Source organism: Lampris incognitus, chromosome 5 (assembly GCF_029633865.1).
Source record: "Lampris incognitus isolate fLamInc1 chromosome 5, fLamInc1.hap2, whole genome shotgun sequence".
In the NCBI taxonomy this organism is placed as follows: domain Eukaryota; kingdom Metazoa; phylum Chordata; class Actinopteri; order Lampriformes; family Lampridae; genus Lampris; species Lampris incognitus.
In genome coordinates this window covers 35,916,445-35,942,281 of record NC_079215.1, presented here as the reverse complement: position 1 = coordinate 35,942,281, position 25,837 = coordinate 35,916,445, and the positions used below count along the sequence as shown (strand labels likewise).

Here is a 25,837-nt window from a genome sequence, read left to right as displayed (position 1 = left end):
TTGCATCAGGACTCTAGATGAACACAGTTACTGCTTGGCAAGCTTTGAGTATGTGAAGGCATTTGTTTGATTACTTCAGTTTACTGCTTTAATGAATTGGCTGTGGTGTACCATTGCTCTCTGGATTTGTGTCATATTGCTTTCAGAGGCCCATGGTCTGTCGTGCTCGTTTTTTTTCTTTTTTTTCTGTCTGATAGCTTTCCTTTGTTGGTTTCATTTGAGTATAAGGGAAGGTGTTAAATTTCAGGGATAGCCAGTCTGTCCCCAGAAAGCGCAACAGAGCTCAAGTAAACAAAGGGTTTATCCAGCCAAATAGCTCTGCTCCTATATTCCCCAAAGTCTAACCTCACCCAAGTGTATATGAATGTGAGCTGCTTGTTCGCATCTGGTGCAAACCAAAGAAACCACTAGAAACCACTGCGTTTGGATATCACTAATTGCCATTTTCCATGTCTTTGTTATGAGATTTTTGCTTTTCTGTTCCTTGTTTGAGAATGTTGCATAGAATTACTGTCACTGGTTCTTAACCTACAATACCAATGTGTGAGATTGAACATGGACAGTTTGCTGAAGACATTTCAGCAACAAACTGACAAGTCATCTCAGCTTTGAGTCTTCTTGTTTCAGCTGCTGCTGTTAGGGGTCATCACAGCGAATCATCTGTTTCCATCTCTTCCTGTCCTCTGCATCTTCCTATGTCATGCCAAACACTTGCATGCCTTCCCTCACCACATCCATAAACCTCCTCTTTGGCCTTCCGCTTTTCTTCTTGCCTGGCAGCTCCATATTCAGCATCCTTCCCCCAATATACCCAGCATCTCTCCTCTGCACATGTCCAAACCATCTCAATCTTGCCTCTATTGCTTTGTCTCCAAACTGTCCAACCTAAGCTGTCCCTCTAATATATTCGTTCCTAATCCTGTCCTTCTTCGTCCCTCCCAATGAAAATCTTAGCATCTTCAACTCTGCCACCTCCAGTTCCACCTCCTGTCTTTTTGTCACTGCCACCATGTCCAAACCATACAACATAAGCTGGTCTCACTACCATCTTGTAAACCTTCCCTTTCACACCTACTTGCTACCCTTCTGTCACAAATCACTCCTGACACTCTTCTCCACCCACTCCACCCTGGCTGCACTCTCTTCTTCACCTCTCTTCTGCGCTACCCGTTTCTTTGAACAGTTGACCCCAAGTAATTAAACTCATACACCTTCGTCACCTCTACTCCTTCCATCGTCACCATTCTGCTGTCCTCCCTCTCATTCACACCATCTTCCTCCTACTGACTTTCATTCCTCTTCTCTCTAGTGCATACCTCCACCTCTCCAGGCTCTCCTCAACTTGCACCCGACTCTCGCTACAGGTCACAATGTCATCCATGAACATCATTGTCCACGGAGACTCCTGCCTGATCTCGTACATCAACCTTGTTTTATCACCATTGCAAACAAGAAAGGGCTCAGCCAATCCTTGATGTAATCCCACCTCCACCTCGAACCCATCTGTCATTCCAATCGCACACCTCACCACTGTTGCACTTCCCTCATACATATCTTGCACCACTTCTACATACTTCTCTACCACTCCCGACTTCCTCATACAATAACACACCTCCTCTCTCAGCACCCTGTCGTATGCTTTCTCTAAATCTACAGACACAATGTAACTCCTTGTGACCTTCTCTATACTTCTCCATCAACATTCTCAAAGCAAACATCACATCTGTGGAGCTCTTTCGTGGCATGAAACCATACTGCTGCTCGCTAATCATCACCTCTCCTCTTAACCTAGCTTCCACAGTACTTTTTCCCATAACTTCATGCTGTGGCTGATCAACTTTATACCTCTGTAGTTACTACAGCTCTCCATATCACCCTTATTCTTAAAAATCGGTACCAGTACACTTCTTCTTCACTCCTCAGGCATCCTCTCACTTTCCAAGATTTTCCTTCTTGGCAATGATCTACATTTGTCAAGGGCTTTGGGTCAAGTTTTATATGGGTTTCTAAGTTGCACATTCATGTGATAGCTAATGCATGAGTTTGGCCTTGCCACTCTCGCAGACTACCACTGTATTATTGATTTTTGCTTTTATTCTTTTTTTTCTTATTTTAAGACCCAGGTTTCCAAGGCAGCATATTATTGATAGATTGGATATGAGAACACAACAGATGCATCCCTTCTTTAATTCCTTTTTGAAGTATTTCACTCTGTTGCTTTCAAACTTTTAAATTTCTGGGCACCCTGATCAAGGTTTTCCACCTCTAGTCAAAGGGGAATGGGCTTGGTTGTCTTACACACTTTCAAGGTATGGGTTTCAAGTCATTGAAAAAGACAGTCATGTAAGTGTGTCACAGCCTCTCACCCTTGACATCAAAGCGTCCCATTATACTTGGTCATCCCTGGCTGGTTAAGCATAGTCCCCATATTGATTGCTCATTGGCCAGAATTTCAAGTTGGAGTCCTGTCTGTCATGCCATATGCCTCCAGTCTGCTCTGCCTCAGTCTGTCCCCAGTCAGGTGTCAAGCTCTGAGACCTCTGACCTGTCACTGGTGCCTCCAGAGTACCATGACCTCCAAGCCATGTTCAACAAGCAGCAAGCTCTCTCCCTGCCTCCTCATCGCCCCTATGATTGCGCTATTGACCTGCTGCCGGGCGCTCCCCTCCCCAGCAGCCGCCTATATAGCCTCTCCAAGCCTGAGCGCAAGTCCATGGAGAGGTACATCAAAGACTCCATGGCTGCTGGTCTGATTCGCCTGTCTTCATCGCCCCTTGGTGCGGGGTTCTTTTTTGTGGCCAAGAAGGGCAAGACCCTCCGGCCGTGTATTGACTATAGAGGCCTCAATAACATCACAGTCAAGAATAAGTACCCTCTGCCCCTCATGACTTCCGCTTTTGATTCTCTCCAGGGAGCCACAGTGTTCACTAAACTAGACCACCGCAATGCTTACCACCTGGTCCGGGTTCGAGACGGAGATGAATGGAAGACTGCCTTCAACACCCCCTGGGGCATTTTGAATATCTGGTGATGCCGATTGGTCTCACTAATGCCCCAGCTATCTTCCAGAGTCTGGTCAATGACGTCCTACGTGACATGTTGGATCGTTTCGTTTTTGTTTACCTGGATGATATCCTGATTTTTTCCAGAGACCTGTCAGAGCATGTCATGCACGTCCGCCAAGTCCTTCAATGGCTACTGGAGAACCGCCTTTTCGTAAAAGCAGAGAAGTGCGAATTCCATGCCCCTTCAGTCACCTTCCTGGGCTACATCGTGGCCGATGGGCAGGTGAGAATGGACCCCGCCAAGGTCAGAGCGGTGCTTGAGTGGCCAAGCCCGACCAGCCGTAAGCAGCTTCAGAGGTTCCTCGGGTTTGCCAACTTCTACAGACGGTTCATCCACAACTACAGCCGTGTTGCGGCCCCACTAACCGCTCTTACCTCCACCTCCAGACCGTTCCTGTGGACCCCTGTAGCAGAGGCAGCTTTCCAAGCCCTCAAGCACTGCTTCACCACATCTCCTATCCTCATCCAGCCAGACCCAACCAAGCAGTTCGTTGTAGAAGTGGATGCCTCTGAGATTGGGGTGGGGGCAGTCCTTTCTCAGCGCTCCAGTGAGGATGGCAAGACACACCCCTGTGCCTTCCTGTCTCGCCGTCTCTCCCCAGCTGAAAGGAACTATGATGTGGGGAATCGTGAGCTCCTGGCGGTGAAATTGGCACTGGAGGAATGGCGACATTTTCTGGAGGGGTCTGAGCTCCCTTTCATAGTGTGGACTGACCATAACAACTTGGAATACATCCAGTCAGCAAAGCGACTCACCGCGCGCCAAGCCAGGTGGGCGCTCTTTTTTGGTCGTTTTAATTTTTCTTTGACGTACAGACCTGGCTCCAGGAATGCCAAGCCCGATGCTCTGTCTCGTGTGCATGGGGAGGAGTCTGAGCCCAAGCTCCAACCTGACACCATCGTTCCCTCTACCTGTGTGGTTGCGACTGCGGCTGTCACCTGGAACATTGAAAGGGAGGTCATGGCAGCACAACAGACTCAGCCTGACCCAGGTAACGGTCCCCCCGGGCGCTTGTTTGTTCCAGACGCTGTTAGATCTAGCGTGTTGCAGTGGGCTCACTCTTCCAAACTTACCTGCCATCCTGGAGTAACCCGTACCCTAGCCTTCCTCCGCAGGCGGTTCTGGTGGCCTTCCATGACGGAGGATACTGGGTCTTTTGTTTCTGCCTGTCCTGTTAGTGCCCTGAATAAGCCCTCCACTCGGACCAGTGCCGGTCTGCTGCGCCCCCTGCCTGTTCCACACCGTCCCTGGTCACATCTGTCCTTGGGTTTCGTCTCTGGTCTGCCTGCCTCCGATGGTAACACCGTTGTACTGACTGTCGTTGATCGCTTCAGTAAATTTGCTCACTTTTTGCCCTTGTCTAAACTGCCTTCGGCCCGAGAGACTGCGGATCTGCTGGTCAGGGAGGTTTTCCGGGTCCACGGTCTTCCCCGTGATATAGTGTTTGACCGTGGCCCCCAGTTCACTTCTGCTGTCTGGAAGGCTTTCTGCTCTGCCATCGGTGCCACCGTCAGCCTGTCATCGGGGTTCCATCCTTAGACCAACGGCAAGGCCGAGAGGGCCAACCAGGCATTGGAGACTGTCCTCCGCTGTCTGGTGTCTGCCAACCCATCCTCTTGGTCCTCACAACTTCCCTGGGTAGAATATGCCCATAACACCTTGCCATCGTCTGCTACTGGGTTGTCCCCTTTTCAATGCCTTTACGGCTATCAGCCCCCCCTTTTTCCTTCTCAAGAGGTAGACATTCCAGTTCCGTCTGTCCAGGCCCATGTCCGTCGGTGCCGTCGGACCTGGCGGCGAGCCCGTGCTGCACTGCTCAGGGCCTCCGGCCGTTACCAGCACTTGGCAGATCGTCATCGCACCCCTGCCCCGGACTACTCCCCTGGCGACCAGGTATGGCTCTCTACCAAGGATCTACCCTTGAGATCGGACGCTAAAAAACTGTCCCCCAGGTATATTGGTCCCTTTCCCATTGTCAAAGTCATTAACCCCTCTGTGGTCCGTCTGAAGCTGCCCCGCACTCTCCGGGTTCACCCTTCCTTCCATGTGTCCTGCCTCAAACCTGTCTCTACCAGCCCTCTAGTTCCTCCGGCCCCCCCGCCCCCACCTCCTCGTATGATCAACGATCATCCGGCTTACACCGTTCGTCATCTCCTGGACTCTCGTCGCCGCGGTTGCGGCCTGCAGTATCTTGTGGACTGGGAGGGATATGGCCCGGAGGAGAGGTGTTGGGTCCCTTGTCGCCTTGTCCTGGACGCGAACCCCATCTGGGACTTCCACAGGACACACCCTGACGGGCCTGGTAGGTCGCCCGGTGGCGCCCCTCGGAGGGGGGGTACTGTCACAGCCTCTCGCCCTTGACATCAAAGCGATCGCCCTTGACACCTGCTACGCCAGCTGACACCTGCTACACCAGCTGACACCTGCTGACCCCCCCTTCACCCCGGCAATGGCCCTCACCCTTAAAAGGCCTCCACTATGGACCAGTCTTAGCTGGAACGTCGCCATTCATGGACTTCTGCCTGCCTGCCTACCTGCCACAGAGCCACCTCTTGCTCTACCCCCGAGATCAGTCACTTCAATAAAGACTGGATTCTTCCCTTACCTGGTTGTCCCGTCTGCTTTTGGGTTCCTTCCCGATACGTGACAAAGTGCAATTATCTATTGCTGTATTATTTCTCTGAAGTACTTTGTGTGTGTGTGTGTGTGTGTGTGTGTGTGTGTGTGTGTGTGTTGGTGGGGGGGTGTTGGAAAGGAAACGCAATTTCAGTGATGAAAATTCTGGTGGATATTGCGAAGAGCAGCTACTAAATCAAAAGAATTCAAATAGAATTCAAAATGTGAACAGGGTGCCATCGCTTGGCTGAAATCTGGAGTCACTAAAATGGGTCTCTCAGGGGGCCCAGCTTTTAAAGGACCACCTCACAGTCATAACACTGTTCGCTCTCCGATGAGCGATAGGAAAAATGACCGCTTTGAGCAGACACATGAACAGAGGATCTGTATATTACTTATAAGTTTAATATGCTTAATACAAAATTAGAGCACAGGATTCAATATTTCAAAATCTAAATCACTTGCTCCTCAGAAAAATGTAGAATTATGATTTTTCTGCTAATTTTTTCAATTTTCTCATTTTAGCTTTATAATTACAAATGGCTTCATAATTAGGAATGGATGAGAAGTTGAGAGAGACAAGATTGAGATGATTTGGACATGTACAAAGAGGAGCTTTAGACTATATTGGAAAGAAGGTATTGGACATGGAAATATCTGCTAAAAGAAAAAGAAGAAGACTAAGGAAACAATAAGAGACCAGATAGAGGAGGACATGAGGGGGGGTTGGACTGCAGGACAGAGATAATAGTAATAATAATAATAATAATAATAATAATAATAAATCAAACTTATATAGCGCTCTTCTAACACTCAGTCACTTTACAATAAACGGGGTGAAACAAGATGACAGATAAACATAACGCAGACATACAGGGGTGGATGGGAAGGGGGGCTATGAGATGTGTCAGACAAAAACTATGGAGGACAAAAAAATCTGCTGTGGCAACCCCTAAGAAACAGGAAACAAGCCAAAAGAAGAAGTAGAAGAAGAAGAAGAAGAAGAAGCTTTATAATTAGAAAAAATGAAATTACAACAGTATTGGTATTTGAGATGAAAATTGGGCTTTTTGTTAGTTTCATGATATACACAATTTATGTTTTTTTTAATTTATTTCTGATTTTTCCCCCAATTTAGTGGCCAATCGATCCGTATTTTAATTCAAACACCCACCCTCGTACTGCATGCGTTCGCCAACTGCATCTCTCCGGCCGGCAGTCTCGAAGGAGACCGCCTCCCCACTTTCGTGATAAGGCGACTCCAGGCTGAATCACTGTTTTTTCCGACACACACAGAGACGCATTCACGTGACGAACTCAAGCCGACTCCGCGCCCTCCCGAAGACAGCGTTGCCAATTATTGCTGCTTCATCGAGTCCGGCCATAGTCGGATCTGACGAGACCGGGGCGCGAACCCCGGTCCCCAGTGGGCAACTGCATCGACACAAAGCCGATGCTTAGACTGCTACACCACCGTGGACCCCACAATTTATGTTTTTAAATACACTATATATGTGAAATATGAGCCATATTAATGAAGTCTTATCATGCTTGTTTATAAAACAAGTTTGCACTTGTTTGTAAAAATGGTGCAGTCTGCAATTGACTGTGACGGTGGCCAGCTTAGAAGCTCTGCATATTGCGTGTGTGCATTTGTCATGTACTGAAGAGAAGAAGAAAGCCACTTTATTTCATCATTGTACAGGTTACAATGAAATTTGTTCTCTGCATTTAACCCATCCTATTGTAAAGGAGTAGCGGGCAGCTGCAGCACCCGGGGACCAACTCCAGTTCTTCTTTCCATTGCCTTACTCAGGGACACAGACAGGAATATTAACCCTAACATGCATATCTTTTTTATGGTGGGAGGAAACTGGAGCACCTGAAGGAAACCCACACAGACACGGGGAGAACATACAAACTCCACACAGAAAGGACCTGGGTAGGCCTGGGGTTCGAACTCAGGACCTTCTTGCTGTGAGGCAACAGTGCTAACCACTGGGCCACCGTGACGCCCATGTTGATAATACTGTTATTTTCCTATGGTGGATCAATGGCACGCTTCCATGCCTGAAGCACTTGCATCATTGCTGCGGATGTTCAGCCCTGGTGCTATGTATTTGGCTGGAAGCCCGTCTTAATTGAAAAAAGAACAAAGAAAAGGAAACGGCATGTTTGTTTTTTCCCTGTTCATTCTTTCGCTATTTACGGTTTGGGTGGCATGATTTAATGTGGGTTTGTCAACAGCCAGCTTGGATTAGGTCTGATTAGCTGAATCACAAACCACATAATGACAAGAGAACTGGAGAAGCTTCCATCATCTAATGACACAAAGCTCTCAGTCCATTAGGGCACACTATCATGATTCAGTACATTTATGGTGTCAGTGAGCTCTCCAAACGTGGCCAGACTCTAAACAGGAGCTGTGCATGCAAAATAGATTTCAAACCAAACTTTTTCCTACTTTGTTTTTTTCTTTTCTTTTTTTTTCTGGCACAGTGACATTACTTTATGAAGGTTGTAATGTCATTCTGCTCATCTTTTCAACATTTTTGTAAAATCAAAAGCAGTGGTTGTCAGATGTTTTTCTTTGGGTTATGAGAGGAATTGAGCTGGCTTTAGTTTTGGTCCCTCCATGAACATGCCATGTATCTACTTATGTTCCCCAGCTTCCCAGTGTCACCTACTTAAGAGCACCCAAACCACTTCTCACCACATTTATTGCCTTAGCAAAAACAAATGTTAGCTGAAGGGCAACTGGACTGTAAAGCCTGTTGCCTCCAAACTACATCTAAATTATCCACCATAAATGTATTTTTTATCAGTGTAAGTGAAGTATCACAATGTTATTAATGTCACTGCTGTTTGTAATGCTTTCCTGAAAATATTTTCAGAGAACATTTTTAACTTTACACAGGATATGATGTCAAAAATTCCTTGTGTGGTGTCCGGGTGGCATGGTGGTCTATTCCGTTGCCTACCAAAATGGGGATTGGCGGTTTGAATCCCCGTGTTACCTCCGGCTTGGTCCAGAATCCCTACAGACACAACTGGCCTGCACAATTGCAATTTTATTTTTGCAAAATTGCAAATTGCAAACAAAAAAAAACAAAACATGCGCAATAGGTGTCTGTGGGTGGGAAGCCGAATGTAGGTATGTGTCCTGGTCACTGCATTAGCGCCTCCTCTGGTCGGTCGGGGCCCCTGTTACGCTATTCCTGAATAGCGTGATCCTCCACGCGCTATGTCCTCCTGGCAGGTGAAACGAAGCGGCTGGTGACTTCACGTGTATCAGAGGAGGCATGTGGTAGTCTGCAGCCCTCTCCATATTGGCAGAGAGGGTGGAGCAGCAACCGGGACGGCTCGGAAGAGTGGGGTAATAGGTTGGATACAATTGGGGAGAAAAAGGGGGAAAAATCCACACAAAAAAAAATCCTTGTGCTTATTCCCCAAGAAGAGCATTCACAAAGAAACACAGTTTCCTTGATAAACATAAACAAATAAATAAAACAAACAAACGAAGAGTGGTTTGCGAATAGATAACTTCTATCATAACCTGCTAATGTTGACTGTAATGTGTTTTAAATGCCTTCTTGAACATGGGCATATTTGGAGTAATTTGGATGCTATCAGAGCTTTGGAAATACATTGGCTGAGTCAGGGCTATGATGAAGCGGCAGGAGGCATCATGGTGGGATGAGGAGGAACCCTACCACACCACTATGTTACCTTAACATGCATGGACCCACTACCTTTCCTGCAACTAAATGCTGGTGTTGTTTGGTGAGGATTGCAGTCCATTAATGCAATGAGGGTTAATTGCCAGCAAGTTTTCCGAGTGTTCATCCATCTTTACTGACCCAGGCCAGAGTTAGGGGGCCTCTGGCCCAGATCTGTCATGTTTATTCACTTTCTCTCCTCCCCTCTGCCAGCTTGACATCAGCAATAGACTTGAGTGTGTCCTGGGCAGCTCACTGTGAAGGTACTTGGACTCATACCACCACAGTAACACCAGACGGCTACCCCTGCCATCCTCTCAAAATAACCCTACCAGGCCAAATGGCTTCGTAATTCAAATAGCATGGCCAGGTTCATATAAGTCTACCAGTAGTAAAGGGAGTCTGTGTCTCACATTTTTACCTGCTTACTCACCTCCCCTTTTTTTTCTCCCCAATTGCACCTGGCCAATTACCCCACTCTTCTGAGCCGTCCTGGTTGCTGCTCTACCCCCTCTGCCAATCCGGGAAGGGCTGCAGACTACCACATGCCTCCTCCGATACACGTGGAGTCGCCAGCCACTTCTTTTCACCTGACAGTGAGGAGTTTCACCAGGGGGAAGTAGTGCGTGGAATGGTTACACTATTCCCCCTAGTTCCCCCTCCCCCCCAAACAGGCACCCTGACCGACCAGAGGAGGCACTAGTGCAGTGATCAGGACACATACCCACATCCGGCTTCCCACCCGCAGACACGGCCAATTGTGTCTGTAGGGACACTGACCAAGCTGGAGGTAACACGGGGATTCGAAGCGGCGAGCCCCATGTTGGTAGGCAACAGAATAGACTGCCACGCCACCTGGACACCCCTCCCTGCTTACTTTTAATCAGGAAAAAAAACTTTTGTTACCTTGTTTTGTTTGGATGCTTTCATGGTGCAAAGCCACAGTGCAAGTGTCTGATATGCTTTTCAGTAGTCCAAGTCCTGCTCTCGTCAGCTCAAAGGAAATGTGTCTGAAACTAGGCTAAAATACCAATCAATGGCAATCAGTTTGAAAAAGGAGCAAAGTAAGTTTTCTGTGAATTTCCTCAAATGTATCTCAATAAACACCACTTTGGTGATGCATAGTGCTGTTGAAAAAGCAAAGTAAGCGCAAAGTTAATCCAGTGAGTGTCGGGTTCAAGCAGCGGTCAGGTCGTTTATGGTGTGCGTGCACAGTATGGCTCTGTGGGGGTGGTTGACGGCCCCTTTGACTTATTTCTGAAGGTGTGACTAGTAGGGATTCTCTAACAGTGAAATCGTCTAACCGACAGGGCGCTGAATCCATAAAGCAGTCATGATACACAGGGCTTAACTTTCAGTGCCTCATAAATAATCTGAAAATGAGTCAAGAGATATTGTATGATTATATTGACTGTAACAAGAGCCTGCCCGTGTGAGCTATATTATTCTTAATGGCAGGTTTGCAATATTATATTTGGGAAAATTGTTGAATTAATAGATCCTGTGTTTGGTTTTAGTAAATATCTCGTGTTATTTATAATTTCACATGTATGGGTTGTAATCATTTGTATCTAATATGACTGAAGCTTATGGAGCATTAATGCAAAATGTGCAATGTACTTTCTTGGTATAATAACAGAACACTACAACTAAGTAGACAGACTGACACCAAACTAGCTCTTTATAATTGTCATTCTTTTTTCTTGGGGAAGTCTCAGGTGTGAAAAGAACCAGTAAGGTCTCTCTTACCATACTATCTACTGAGTTCAAGTACACACCCAGCTATTTGAACCACAGTCTTTTATATGGCTGTCGTTATCAGGAGAAACCTAAAATTGAAGCTACTCCATTAAGTTCTTCCATTTTGTCAATTTAACCTCCTTTAATCCCTCTTTTAAAGCTGTTTTATGGTGTATGTGTCATCATGAAGAAATTGAGCGAGATGTCAAATACTACTACTCAACAAATTTCACTCGTGCTGAGAGTGTAACTTTGGTTTCAGTGTATTTCTACCCTACTATATTTTCCATCAGCTACCACTTGCTTCTATGCGGTATGCTTTTTGGGAACCCAATTAGGAACGTGGAGGAATACAACAAATGCTCTGCTTTAGGGAAAATATTTTGACAACTCACTAGAGTCGTCAACAACAACACCAACAGCAACACCGCCACCGTAACAAAAACAACAAACACCACCATCACAACAACAAAGACCACCACCACCACCACAACAACAAACACCACCACAACAACAACAAAGACCACCAACACCACCACAACAACAACAGCAATCACCACTACCAACACCACCACCTCAACAAAGACCACTACCACAACAAAGACCACCCAGCAAACATACCTCTTTGGGGCCCATGTGGGGCCACTGTGGGCAGGAACAGAGGGCCCACAGTGGGCTGCCCACAGTGGGCCCTGTTACCGGCATGACATGCGGGGCACGTGTGGGCCCCACACTAAAGGCCCCTGATGGGGCCCCAGTGGGCAGCCCACACTAAGCAGAGTGGGCCCTCAGAGGGACCCATTGTGGGCCTGCAGCATGCCCATAGTATGCCCACACTTTGGGCTGGGAGCAGTGGTCCCACATGGGCCCATAGTGCCCCATGTGTACCTGGTATGCTAGTGACATTTATTGACAACCAGCTCAAACAAAAAAAATGAAGAAAATATAAATTATACAAAGAAACAATTTATTCAAAATTGGAAACAATTGGAATTGAAAAACAAAACTATATACCAAATTAAATGCTTTTATAAAACAGAACAACAAACATAGAGCCACATTTGAACACTATAAGAACATTAAATCTAAAAAATAAAAAAAAACATTAAATCTATTTTTTGCTCCTTCTGCTCCTTCCTCCGTCTCTATCCCTGGCATTTCTGAGCCACATTTTAATGGCGGCTTCCACCTCGGATGCTGTGGCCCGGCTGCTTTTTGTCACAGCCTCTGAAGAAAACGACAATTAAAATGTAAGTGCACAGTATGAGTTAGCCACAGGTGGAGCATTTAATCTAGCCAGGGATTCCATTCACCTGTTGGGGTAGAGGCAAATCTCGAACAGAGATGTCTCGAAACCTGGGCAAGTAAAGCCAAAATTATCTGTATGTGACCGTGTTTTTTTATTTAGGTAAACTGACACTTTGATTGTTCCGTGGACTCAGGCGGGGCAAAATTCAAATTAAACTATCCAAATCCAACTTCTTGGAGTATTTAAAGTAACGAGGATTGGCATCACCTCGTGACCAAGCCCAAACTGAACCAGGGCTATAGGCTATATTTACTTGTGTACTGCTAGAGTGATGGAGTGTGTGTCAAGCTTATTACTGCACACATGCACAACATGTCAAATGTATTGCAGACTATATGAGACTACAATAAGCTGCTGTGTGTGTATGTTCGCTAAATTTCTGATGGTTCAAAATGATTAAAATTGTAAAGTTATGAGTAATAATTAATCTGTAATTAAGTTGGTTAAGAAAACAGCATGAGCTGCTCTGTGGGAACATTTAAGGGAAAAAAAATTAACAAAAAAAACTTGTGTTCTTTCTCTTAACTATAATATGAAACAGCTGCGACAAACCAAAAAGTTGAGACGGTACTTGTCTTGTTGGATGGGCAGTTTTAGTTAAGTATGGGATGGACCGGTTATACCTTGGACAACTTGTTTACATTTTACTGTCATTTTTGCAGAGGTCTGACTATATGCAGCATCGGGCATGGGCGGTAAATAAAAAGTTTGAGTACCGCTTACCCTAAAGCAGTTGTAATCTTAAAACGTTTTAACTGTACTGTCAACAGGGGGTTGACCTCAAAGGTCAAAACTGCTGTGGGCCCCGCATGGGCTAACCCACAGAGGGCCCATGTGGGCTTACTGTGGGCAAGCCCAAAATAGGTACCTCAAAGGGCAAAACTGCTGTGGGCAAGCCCCGCATGGGCTGACCCACTTGGGGCCCACATGGGTTTACTGTGGACAAGAACACAGTTGGACTTGCCCACAATAAGCCCACATAGGGGCCTCAAAGGGCAAAACTACTGTGGGCCCTGCATGGGTTAACCACATGGGGCCCATGTGGGATTAGTGCGGGTTTGCCCCTGCCCACATTGCCCCACAGTAAACTCACACCTACCCACAGTGGGCCCGTACGGGCATGTTTGCTGGGCACTACCACCACCACAACAACAACAAACACCATCACCACTACAACAAAGACCACTACCACCAACACCACCACAACAATCACCACTACCAACACCACCACCACAACAAAGACCACTACCACAACAACACCACCACAACAACAACAAAAACCACTACCACCAACACCACCAGAACAACAACAACAAACACCACTATCACCGCCACCACAACAACAAACACCAACACCACTAACACCACCACCTCTATTACCACAACAAACACCAACACCACCACCACAACAAACACCAACACCACCACAACATCAAACAGCAACACCACCAAATGCCTCTTCTGTTACGATCAAACGTCAAAGTTTGTGGTAGAGTGTCAGCATAAAACTTGTTAAACGGTAAAATGGGCTTTTACCAGGTTGTACCTGATTTTATATAGAACTGGACTTATCTTTTCATACCCAATTTTAAATATTTTACCTCCCAACATTAATACCTGTCTTGATGAGATCAATTGCCCCTGATCTCTTCACATGTACTTAAGGACATTAAAGCTGCCAAATGGTCCTTAGATCATGTCTACTTTTGCTATGAAACCCAATGCCAATGTGTGACAGCTTGCTCTGTATCACTTTTTCCACATCACATTCAGAGCAGCAGCCTGTGATGAGATGAGACTACAATTATCCGAGGTTACTCATCCTTGTAAATGTTGCCGTGCCTCTTTTCCCACCAGAGACCATGACGACCGCCACATCCCCCATCCTGTTGAAATGGGACCCCAAGAGTCTTGAGATTCGCACCCTGACGGTGGAGAGACTGCTGGAGCCTCTGGTCACACAGGTAGGACTCGAATTAGTCATACCAGACCTTTTATACCAATATCGCTAGTGCTGCCATTAAAAGCACGGAAAATCTCATCTCAACTCTACTCAATTATTATTGGTTTTTTTTTTTTTTTTTTTTTTGGTCAAAGTAAAACCAATCAGTTGCTAGCAAACATTTGCTACAATACACAAAGGATATAATTGGTGAAAACAACTAAAAAATATAAAGAAATAAGAAATGCTTAGAAAGGACAGTACAGAAAATAACAATATTTCCAGACCACACTATAAAAGTGTTTTACGGCGCTCAGACACAGAATGTGATAGGTTTCTCATGCCGAGTGCAGGCTGTTCCCTTGTCACATGGCCATTGAGAGAAGGCAATCTGCTTGTAGCCCGGTGTCAGAGCCTTATAATAGGCTCTGGTGCCTCTACTCCTGGGCCACTTGTTATAGTGCTGGTATGCTTCATTGTGTTGCAGAAAAGGATTTGGGGTTATGGCCACTGACTTGTTCAGCATGACTGTGGCTTATTTACTGTGGCTCCCACAGATTCTGACAAGCCCAGGTACTAAAACAGTGCCCTTTCATGCAGGCACAATTAATCAAGTACATTTAAAAGAGAAAAGTGTTGTTCATAAGAAGAAATTCATCCTTTTTCTGTCTACTAGTCAGGCCTCCCAAGAACACGGGCAATGGCAATAACTTCTTCACTTCATGTTTTTTCTTCTTTTTTTCATAGACATTAATAAAGTATTCTGATTCTGAACCAAACTCTGCAAATATTATATGTTTTAACAGTTCTAGGTTCTCAGTCATACTATTTACTTTGAAAACACATTCTTGGCAACCAGTCCAATTCCTTAGGAAGACTTTATAAAGGTTTGTCAGTGCAAAGGTGTCTGTGTTGAATATTAGATCCTGGACCAGATTTACTCACTGTTTAGATCTAACTCCAAAGCATAGTGTTCAAATACTGCACATTCACCCTGTTTAACCGTAACCACCCCTTGGGATTTTTTTTAAACATTGATTCTCGACTCTTTGCCAACTACTGCTGAGTTCTTTTTTTTCTACCATTGTCTCCTTTTCAGTGAAGTCTGGCATTTATTTCTGTTGGAGGGAAGGATTGCTCTGAACCTCCCAAATATCCACTCATAACAAAGCACAAGCACATACTGCAGCTCGACCTGGTGTGTGTGTTTGTGTGTGTGTGTGTGTGTGTGTGTGTGTGTGTGTGTGTGTGTGTGTGTGTGTGTGTGTGTGTGTGTGTGTGTGTGTGTGTGTGTGTGTGTGCGTGTGTGTTTTCAAAAGGGGATGGAGGGGGTCTACGCCATTGCAACATGTTGTCCAAATAATGTTTCATGGTACTTTTCTATTTGTAGTTCATTTTAAAGTCACTGACAGAAATGTGGTATACTGTCTCAATGCATGCTCAATAATCCTGTTGTATACTATTATGTTTTGATGGGGTCCTTCTCAAAATAAATGCTACTGTTTGGTCAGCAAAACATGGGCTTACTGACGCTGTGTGGGTGCGCGTGCATGGGGGCGGTGGAGTTGGGGGGGGGCATAAGAGGCACCACAAAAAGCAATACTGAATGGAACACGTACCTCACAGCGAGATACGGATGAAAAGGTAGAAAATAAGTCTTGCAAAAATGATTCTGTCCAAAAGTGTATGCATGCAGTGCTTTAGTGCAGTGTATCTCAAACTCTTTTTTTTCTTCTTTTTTCTGGGGATCCACTTTTTAAAAATGACAAACCATCGCGACCCAATTCACAATAGGCCTTATCTATAAATCGTGAGAAGAGCGAATTTGTGCATAAATGAACGTTCCTGACCATTTTCCTTCCATTGCCACATCACCTTGTATTATCTTGAATAGGTAAAGCAGCCATTTCAAAGAGACATATATTTGATAAATCACAAATGTGTTTTATGCACGTATTGTTAAAAACATATACACATGTTAAATGCTTTATAAAGGAGACCAAATAAATACATTTAGGTGGAGTTAATAGGCTAGCTCATTGTTTTTATTTTCTCTCATCAGTAAAACAACATGTTAAGTATTTTATAAATGAGACAAAATAAGTGCATTTAGGCAGTTAACAGGCTCTCATTGTTCCTCTCATCAGTAAAACGGAGTGTACGCTAGACTTTCATATTAGATTCAATGTTATAAGTACAATTATCAGAACAATCCAAATATTCAGGGCTATCAAAAACATGCTTCTTGTTGAAAGTTATTTGTTCGTGCCTATTATCAGAATAAGTAGGCTTGTGTTTAAGTGTAGCTATGTTATCAAACAACAAACAATCAGTTCATTAACCACATCAGGTCTATTCCACATCAAAGCTCATTAGGCCCATTATGTGCTATTTACTTATCCTGAATATTATCTTTTTAGGCCTACTCCAAATATCAATTTGTGCATATTAATTTTACTTACGCCTTGCTAATGTGATGCATTTAATCAGTGGACACCACTCGTTTTTATTACAACACACCTGTCATAATTGTTTTCTTTAATAAAGTAGAGGTTTATTATTATTATTATTATTGTTATTGTTGTTGTTGTTGTTATTGCTTAACATACTGCATAGGTGTAAAAATTAACTTTTTTAGCAAGAGATAGCACTTGCAAAGCCTAAGAAAGTAGCAGAAATGTGCAGAAAGTCGTTTTTGTCTTAAAGTCATCGTGACCTTAAGACAATCTTAGTACTCTAGAGGTGTACAGCTTTCATGGAAATATGAACAAAAACAACGTTTCACTTTTCTAATGTTGGGGTCACTCTAGGTAAAGTCATCAAATTTCAGGTTGAAAAAAACATAATTTAGTCTTTTTTTCCTGCTGTTAAACAATGTTATGGTCTTTCTTTTTCTTTTTCTTTTTTCTTTTCTTTTTTTTTTGACCTGTAGACAACAGAAGGATTAAATAAAAGACTATGGAAGAAGTTCTGCAAACTTTATTTGGCGACCCGGGTCACGACTCAGTCTCTGAGAATGACTGCTTTAGATCAAAATGGTCTGGAAACAGATTAACCTCCAGAATCCCAGCACTGCATTTCATCTGGCAGCTGTCACTGTATTTTGTGTTCCTTCCTGTTGGTTTCACTGAAAGTTTAAAACAAAATCATTGAATTCGACATGTAATCACTGCTGAAAGCTTTCAGAAGGAAGTAGTAGTAGTAAATGCATTGAAGCACAGAGGTAAAACACAATATAGAACAACAGACTAATATGATGTTGGATAGGCCTAGCTTAGTGAAACCGTGTTTATTGATTTGGTCAATTTCATGTTGCTTTGGTCACATTTGTCATCCAGCCCCAACTCAATTAGCCAGATGTAATAGAAATAAATGGCATTAACTAGTGACGGTGAAGGATATCAAAATTTCATGCTGTTGTCTTAATTTTGTCCTCTGTTCAAGAGGTTTAGGTGACAGTGAAAAATAGCCCAGAAAAATAAGCTTTTACTGTTTTTAATTAGCTTTTATATTATTTGTTCATTTAAATCTAACATCTCCCCAAACGTTTGGAAATGTAATACTGATATTTTTACTACAGCTACTACTGCAAATAATAATAATGTAAGATTAAGTTAAAAAAACACTACAGAAATGTCTAAGTCAACAAATGTATTTCTTTGGGTATGTTGGCAGCTCAAAAATGGTTTCTTGTTTTGGCTAGAATCTACTGCTCTCAAATCAAGGAGGTTTGTTAACAATTAAGTAGGAAATTGGGAAGTTTTCAATGATTAATAGCATGAAGTGAAGAAATGAAGAAGAAAGGAGCTAGAGGGATGAAAGAGTTTAGTGGAGCACCAAGTGACTAGGGACGAGATGGCTCACATCTGTCACCAACCTGGCCATATTCCATGGAGATGGGCCCTCTGGGAGCCACTTGGCTGAGCGATGAGCTGAAGTTCCAATAGCAATCACAGCACTCAGTATTTCCTCCTTCCTTCCCTCTGTGTCTGCTGACTTTCCAGTCTGTTATACAGTCTTCGTCTGGATTCAGCTGATTTCATCCATATCTCTCAATATGTTCTAGTTGGGGGAAATGATTGTTTCACTGTAATGATAACAGAGGCAGATAAAAGGCAGTTGTGTGTGTGTGTGTGTGTGTGTGTGTGTGTGTGTGTGTGTGTGTGTGTGTGTGTGTGTGTGTGTGTGTGCGCGTGTGTGTGCATTTAAATTTTGTTCTTTTATAACAAAATAAGTCTTTGTAGATTTAGAGAAAGCATATGACAGGGCGCCAAGAGAGGAGGTGTGGTATTGTATGAGGAAGTCGGGAGTTGCAGAGAAGTATGTAGGAGTGGTGTAGGATATGTATGAGGGCAGTGTGACAATGTTGAGGTGTGTGGTTGGAATGAAAGATGGGTTCATGGTGGAGGTGGGATTACATCAAGGATCGACTCTGAGCCCTTTCTTGTTTGCAATGGTGATGGACAGGTTGACGGACAAGATCAGGCAGGAGTCTTCATGGATGATGATGTTCGCAGATGACATTGTGATCTGTAGCAAGAGTAGGGTGCAGGTTGAGGAGAGCCTGGAGAGGTGGAGGTATGCACTGGAGAGAAGAGGAATGAAAGTCAGTAGGAGCAAGACGGAATACCTATGCGTGAATGAGAGGGAGGACAGTGGAATGGTCAGGATGCAAGGAGTGGAGGTAACGAAGGCATATGAGTTTAAATACTTGGGGTCAACTGTCCAAAGTAACGGGGAGTGCAGTAGAGAGGTGAAAAAGAGAGTGCAGACAGGGTTGAATGGGTGGAGAAGAGTGTCAGGAGTGATTTGTGACAGAAGGGTACCAGCAAGAGTTAAAGGGAAGGTTTACAAGATGGTTGTGAGACCAGCTATGTTATATGGTTTGGAGACAGTGGCACTGACGAAAAGACAGGAGGCGGGGCTGGAGGAGGCAGAGTTGAAGATGCTAAGATTTTCACTGGGAGTAACGAAGAAGGGCAGGATTAGGAATGATTATATTAGAGGGACCGCTCAAGTTGGACGGTTTGGAGACAAAGCAAGAGAGGCAAGCTTGAGATGGCTTGGACATGTGTGGAGGAGAGATGCTGGGCCAGGGAAGAGGAAAAGAGGAAGACCAAAGAGGAGGTTTATGGATGTGGTGAGGGAAGACATGCAGATAGCTGGTGTGACAGAAGAAGATGCAGAAGTCAGGAAGAAATGGAAACGAGTGATCCGCTGTGGCGACCCCTAACGGGAGCAGCCGAAAGTAGTAGTAGTCTTTTATAACAAAATAACATCTCGTGGGGGTTTGTACGTACTTTGAAACTTGAACCAAGGAGTCTGAAATAAAAACATTCCATAAAGATTAAAGTGACAGGTCTTTGAGCAGTTGAACTCCTTATTTATTGCATAAAAAACTCCCAACAACATGATATCCATGGTAATATGAAGGGCCTGAAATTGAAGTAGTACTACGTAGGCAGCATGTTTACTGAAGCTGACCCTTCACCTACTATGGCTACGGATGCACTATGCTACTAGAAGTGTAATGTCCGTAGACGCCTTGTCTTACTGACATAAGAATAATTCAAGAACGAGCCGACTTCGTAGGTTCTTAACTGTGTAGCTTTTACTAGCGTTCATCCGACATACAACCTTCATAACATGCGCTTCTAACTTCCTGTATACGTCACGCGCACTGCACGTACACCCGTGAGTAGGTCAAGTTAAACACGTGACCTTTCATTCATTACATCTCCCCCTCTAAGATGATTTTCTAACCTGTATATCACCCCCCTTTTCACAAAAAAAATAAAAAATCCCCCACAGTACACAAGTCCATACGCCTCACAAATCCAGCCGGATTGCTGGCTTGCTCACCCTGCCAGAGCGAGTAACATATGGTGTGGAAGTTGGCCTTTCTGCTGCTCGGGACTCATCCATGTTTCCATTCTCCCCTGGAGTGACATGGTCAGGATCCCTGCTGACAAAGGTGAGTGTTTTAGGTGTGGCCAACAGGTGGCGCCTGTTCCTTCTGTAATGTTCACCTTGAGCTGTCTCCACTATGTAGGATCTGGGAGTGGAGCTCTGACTGTGAACAACTGCTGGCATTGTCCATGTTTTCTGTCCATCAGGTTTGGTGAGTACTGCGTCACCCGAGTTCAGTGGGCGCAGTGTCCGCACGCCGTTCCTGCGGTTGTAGTAGAAAGCCTGCCTCGATTTGGCTGCGGCGTCAGCGGTTTTGATCAGTTCCTCTTTAGGCCAGGCCGGTTTCAGGTTATGCTGCAATGTGGGTAAGGTGGTTCTGAGTCTCCTACCCATGAGCAATTCCGCTGGACTGGCTCCAGTGGAAGAAGAGGGTGTAGCTCTGTATGTCAACAGGGCGAGGAGAGGGTCTTCCTGCCTTAATATGCTTTTGGCTATCTGAACAGCCCTCTCTGCCTGTCCATTACTCTGGGGGTAGTGTGGGCTTGAAGTCACATGGATGAAATCATAATCCTCACTGAACCTCCTCATCTCTTCTGAAACTAGCTGTGGCCCATTATCACTAACTACAATTTCAGGGATACCAAAACGTGCAAATGTAGCCTTCAGCCTAGCTACAACCTGACTGCTAGTAGTTGTTGGTAGATTTAGGATCTCCAAAAACCTGGAATAATAGTCAGACACTATCAAGTAGTTTTGCTTTTTGTACTCACACAGGTCTATGCCAACTTTCTGCCATGGTCTGGATGGGAGCTCACTTGACATTAAAGGCTCTTTTCTCTGTGTGTTCTTGTGTTCTCTGCAGAATTGACATTGCTGTATCTTTGTTGTAATGTGCTCTGTCATTTTGGGCCACCACACTGACTGGCTAGCTCTCTCTCTGCACTTAGCTATCCCCTGGTGCCCGTCGTGTATTCTGTCTAAGATCACCTCCCTCATCTCTGTGGGAATGACGATACGACTGCCTCTGATGACTAAACCATCTACCTCAGATAACTCCCCTCTCACCTGATAAAAGTCTCTGACTGTCTCCGGCACTTTATCGACATACTCAGGCCAGCCGTGTCTGATGAAGCCCAACACTGTCTGGAGCTGCAGATCCCCATCCGTGCTCTGTTTAAACTCCTGCATCCTTTGAGGTGTGGCAGGCACCTGGCACACGATGGCATCAATGTGCGCTGCAACATCATCATGAGAAGCACCATCTCCGTAGCGCTGCTCTGGGCCTCTGGAGAGTGCATCAGCCACAGCTAAAGTTTTGCCTGGTGCGTATTCAGCCACTGCATTGAAACGCATCAGCCTCATTAACAGTCTCTGGCACCTAATGGGCACATTATCCAAGTCTTTGCTGTTCATGAGAGGCACTAGTGGTTTATGATCGGTGACAAGTCTGAAATTGTCAAGCCCAAACAAGTACTTCTCGAACCTTTCACATGCCCAGACGCTGGCTAAGCACTCTTTCTCGATCTGTGCGTACCTTGTCTCTGCGTCACTCAGCCGTCGGGAGCAGTAGGCCACGGTCTTCCAGTGTTCCCCGTGCTGCTGGAGCAGAACGCCTCCCAGCCCGTAGCTGCTGGCATCTGCTGACACCACCGTAGCCTTAGTGACGTCATAAAAGGTGAGTACCGGGGCGGTGGCGAGTGCTGCTTTAAGGTCTTGGAATGCTGTGTTCTGTGCAGGTCCCCACAGCCACTCTGTCGTTGCTTTAAGCAGTCCATAAAGCGGCTGACCTACAGTGGACAGCTCTGGGACGTATTTTGCCAAATAGTTCACCATCCCGAGGAACCTCTTGAGTTCCGTCACGTTCTGGGGCTGAGGAAAGTTCTCTATTCCGGCCACTTTGTCCGGGTCAGGTCTGATGCCTGCCTCGTTGATGATATGACTAAGGAAGCGGACTTGTTTCTGTTTGAACTTGCATTTCGCTTGGTTCAGTTTGAGACCTGCTGTTTCAATGACCCCCAGCGCCTCTGATAGGCGCCGGTCATGGATTTCCTCAGTCTCTCCATGTATAAGGATGTCATCCATGTACACCTCTGTGCCCTCTAGCCCGGTCAGAGTTTCCGCCATCTTTCTCTGGAAAATCTCTGGAGCACTCGTTATACCAAATGGAAGGCGGCAGAAAGCCTACCTCCCAAATGGGGTGATGAAAGTGGTGAGCTGTCTTCATGCAAGGGGATCTGGTAAAACCCACTTGCTGCATCCAACGTTGTGAAGAACTTTGACCCTGCGAGCCTTGGCATTATTTCCTCCATAGTGGGCAGCACGTATTTCTCACGTTTCACCGCTCGATTCAGCCTCCTGAGGTCAGCACAGCAGCGAACCTCTTTCTTGTTCGGTTTCAGCACCGGCACCATAGCGGCGCACCATTCTGTGGGCTGAGTCACTTTTTCAATAATGCCCTCATTTTCCATGCGCTGCAGTTCTTTCTTAACCAGTGGTACAAGTGGCAGCGGTATCCGTCTGGCTGTATGCACCGCGTATGGCTGGGCACCCTCCACCAGAGCTATTTTCACTGGGTCTGTTTTCAGCAGTCCACTTGAACCGAAAACTCCACTGACCTCATTCATCCGCTTCACTAGACCCATCTCCACTGCCTCTGGACGACTCAGCAGACAGCTGCCTCTCCCCTTGATCACATACACTGGAAAGGAGTATTGTTTCTCCTTGTAGTTGGTTGTGGCTTGAAACTGTCCTATGCAGCTGATGTTTCCACCTGGGCTTATGAAGCATGTGTCAGGAGGTCCCAGTTTTATGTTTGGCTTCAGCTTTTTAAATGTCCCTTGGTTGATAACAGTAGCGTCAGCCCCCGTGTCAATTTGAAAGGTTATTGGTACATCACTTATTGTTAAACTAACAGTCCAATCTTCCTGACTGCTCTCTTTGCCAACTTCTCCCAGAAAGTATAGCTGTTTAACCTCTTCAGTGACTTCTCTCACCGCTTTAGAGTGACATACACGCTCCCAATGTCCCTTTTTATGACACTTGTTGCACTTACTGTTCGTTGCAGGACACTTCCGCTCATCGGTGTGCTGCGTCTTGCCGCACCTCCCGCATTCATCTACTTTGTTGGTTGCAGGTCTGCTGCCACCATGACGCTGTGCGCCCTTTTTGTTTTGGCGTCCGTCCCGCCGTCGGACAACATTGACGTTAGCCAGCTGGGCCTCTGGTTGGTTAGCTTGGAGGCTGAGCTGCTTTGTTATTGCCTCCGCCTGGCGCACTTGTTCAATGACTTTCACCAGAGTAAGGTCCGCTGTGAGCTGGAACTGACGGGAGAGCACCTTATCTTTTATGCCCACTACCAGACGATCTCTGATATGTTCATCCCTCTTGTCCCCAAACTCACAGTGTTCAGACAGCTCATACAATGTCCGGATGTACATCTCCGCTGTCTCTCCTGGCTGCTGGCTACGTTGATAGAAGCACGCCCTCTCATGTATGATGTTACGGCGGGGAATAAAGTAGCCGTCGAACTTTTTCAGTACGATATCATAGTCCACTTTATCACCCTCCGCCGCGAAGTCAAACGAGCTGAATATCTTTTCAGCCTCGCTGCCCATTGCATAAATCAGCGAACTCACTTGAATCTCCCCGTCGTCTTTATCCAGCTTTGTCGCGAGCCTGAAGCGCGAAAACCGTTGTTTCCACTCCGGCCATTCAACGGGGCAGTCAAACTTGAATTCACTCGGCGGATTAAACTTCGGCATGACCGCTCGTGTTCCGATACACAGACTATTCTGACACCATGTAATGTCCGTAGACGCCTTGTCTTACTGACATAAGAATAATTCAAGAACGAGCCGACTTCGTAGGTTCTTAACTGTGTAGCTTTTACTAGCGTTCATCCGACATACAACCTTCATAACATGCGCTTCTAACTTCCTGTATACGTCACGCGCACTGCACGTACACCCGTGAGTAGGTCAAGTTAAACACGTGACCTTTCATTCATTACAAGAAGGATCACCAACTAACAGATAATTCAGGATTATTTTGTTCAAAAAGTAACTGTTGCAGCATCCGGGTGGCGTAGAGGTCTATTCTGTTGCCCACCAACATGGGGATCGTCAGTTGAAATTCTCGTATTACCTCTGGCTTAGTCGGGTGTCCCTACAGACACAACTGGCTTTATCTGCGGGTGGGAAGCCGAATGTGGGTATGTGTCCTGGTTGCTGCACTAGTGCCTCCTCTAGTCAGTCGGGGTGCCTGCTTGGGTGGGGTGGGGGGACTAGAGGGAATAGCGTGATCCTCCCACGCGCTACGTCCCCCTGGTGAAACTCCTCACTGTGATTTGAAAAGAAGTGGCCGGTGACTCCACATGTATCGGAGGAGACGTGGTAGTCTGCAGCACTCCCCGAACTGGCAGAGGGGGTTGTAACAATAGGAACTATTGTTAGGAACCATTGTTTAGTTCCTTGTTTACACAGGGGTCGTTTATGTTGTTGCACCTGGAATAACGGACCGAGCATGACGCATAACCTTACGTGCCGAAGTTATTATTAAAGTTTATAGCCCAGTGGGGTTGAAAGGAGTTGTAAAGTCTCATTAGTAGAAGGAAACAACACACTTTAACAGGGGTGGAGCAGCGACCGGGACAGCTCAGAAGAGTGGTGTTATGTATGCACACATCGACAGTGCTGCATTTGATTTGGTGCTGTTCTATTGTGCTGGGATCGATTGGTGATGCCTGCGGGCTCTGGGTTGTTTGATCGGGTCTGCCTTTGATGCTGTGTCAGTCTAAATAAAGAATGCCAAGGAGAGGTTGTGTCGAGCGACAGCGCTGTGTCCTGACGTGATTTCTAAATACAATATTGGCGACGAGGATGGCTGATATCTCCCTCCCACCACCTGCCCCCTTCCTGGCATTACCTGACGAGCCTCCGGTACCATGGACTCGCTGGCTACATAGTTTTGAAAATTACATCATCGCCTCAGGGCTCGACGACGTGAGCCAGGCTAGGAAGACGGCTCTGTTGCTACACTGCTTGGGAGCAGAGGGTCATCGTGTGCTCGGGTCTCTGGGGAACGTCACAAGCTTTGCCGAAGCTGTGGGACTTATGAGCACCCATTTCGCTGGTGATTTCTAAATACAATAAGTGGCCGGGTACAACTGGGGAGAAAAAGGGGGGAAAACAATCCCAAAAAAAAGAAAAAGAAAATAACTGTTGCTTAGCTTCATTTCATCTATTTTAGTCAGCCTTTTTAGATCTTTAGTTTTCCTTAGAGTTTGAACAACCCACCTGACCTTTCTAGGTTATCTTCATATATTCAACTCTTCAGGTTTTTTATTCACTGTCCAGATGAGATAGAATTTCGTAGGTGATCATTTCTAAACCTCTGGTCTGTAATAACGCTAGAATCTGATTTTATTTGAACTCTGTTTGTGGGCTTTAGCATTATCATGCACTGTGTTTTGATAGTGAGATTTCAGCCAAACTGTATGACATGGATGCAGTAGGACGTTGCTCATCTGACCCCTTT

General features: G+C 45.5%; 1 protein-coding gene across 4 annotated transcripts in view; it reads left to right on the top strand.

Annotated features, from left to right (window-relative positions):
- The first annotated feature begins 14,312 nt into the window (after window positions 1-14,312).
- Window positions 14,313-25,837, top strand: part of ctnna2 (catenin (cadherin-associated protein), alpha 2) — a 732,381-nt gene continuing 720,856 nt past the window's right edge. For all 4 annotated transcript variants that reach the window (XM_056279507.1, XM_056279505.1, XM_056279506.1 and 1 more), the window contains exon 1: window positions 14,313-14,414. In XM_056279507.1, coding sequence (XP_056135482.1) covers window positions 14,313-14,414 — 102 coding nt within the window. The remainder of the gene's footprint in view (window positions 14,415-25,837) is intronic.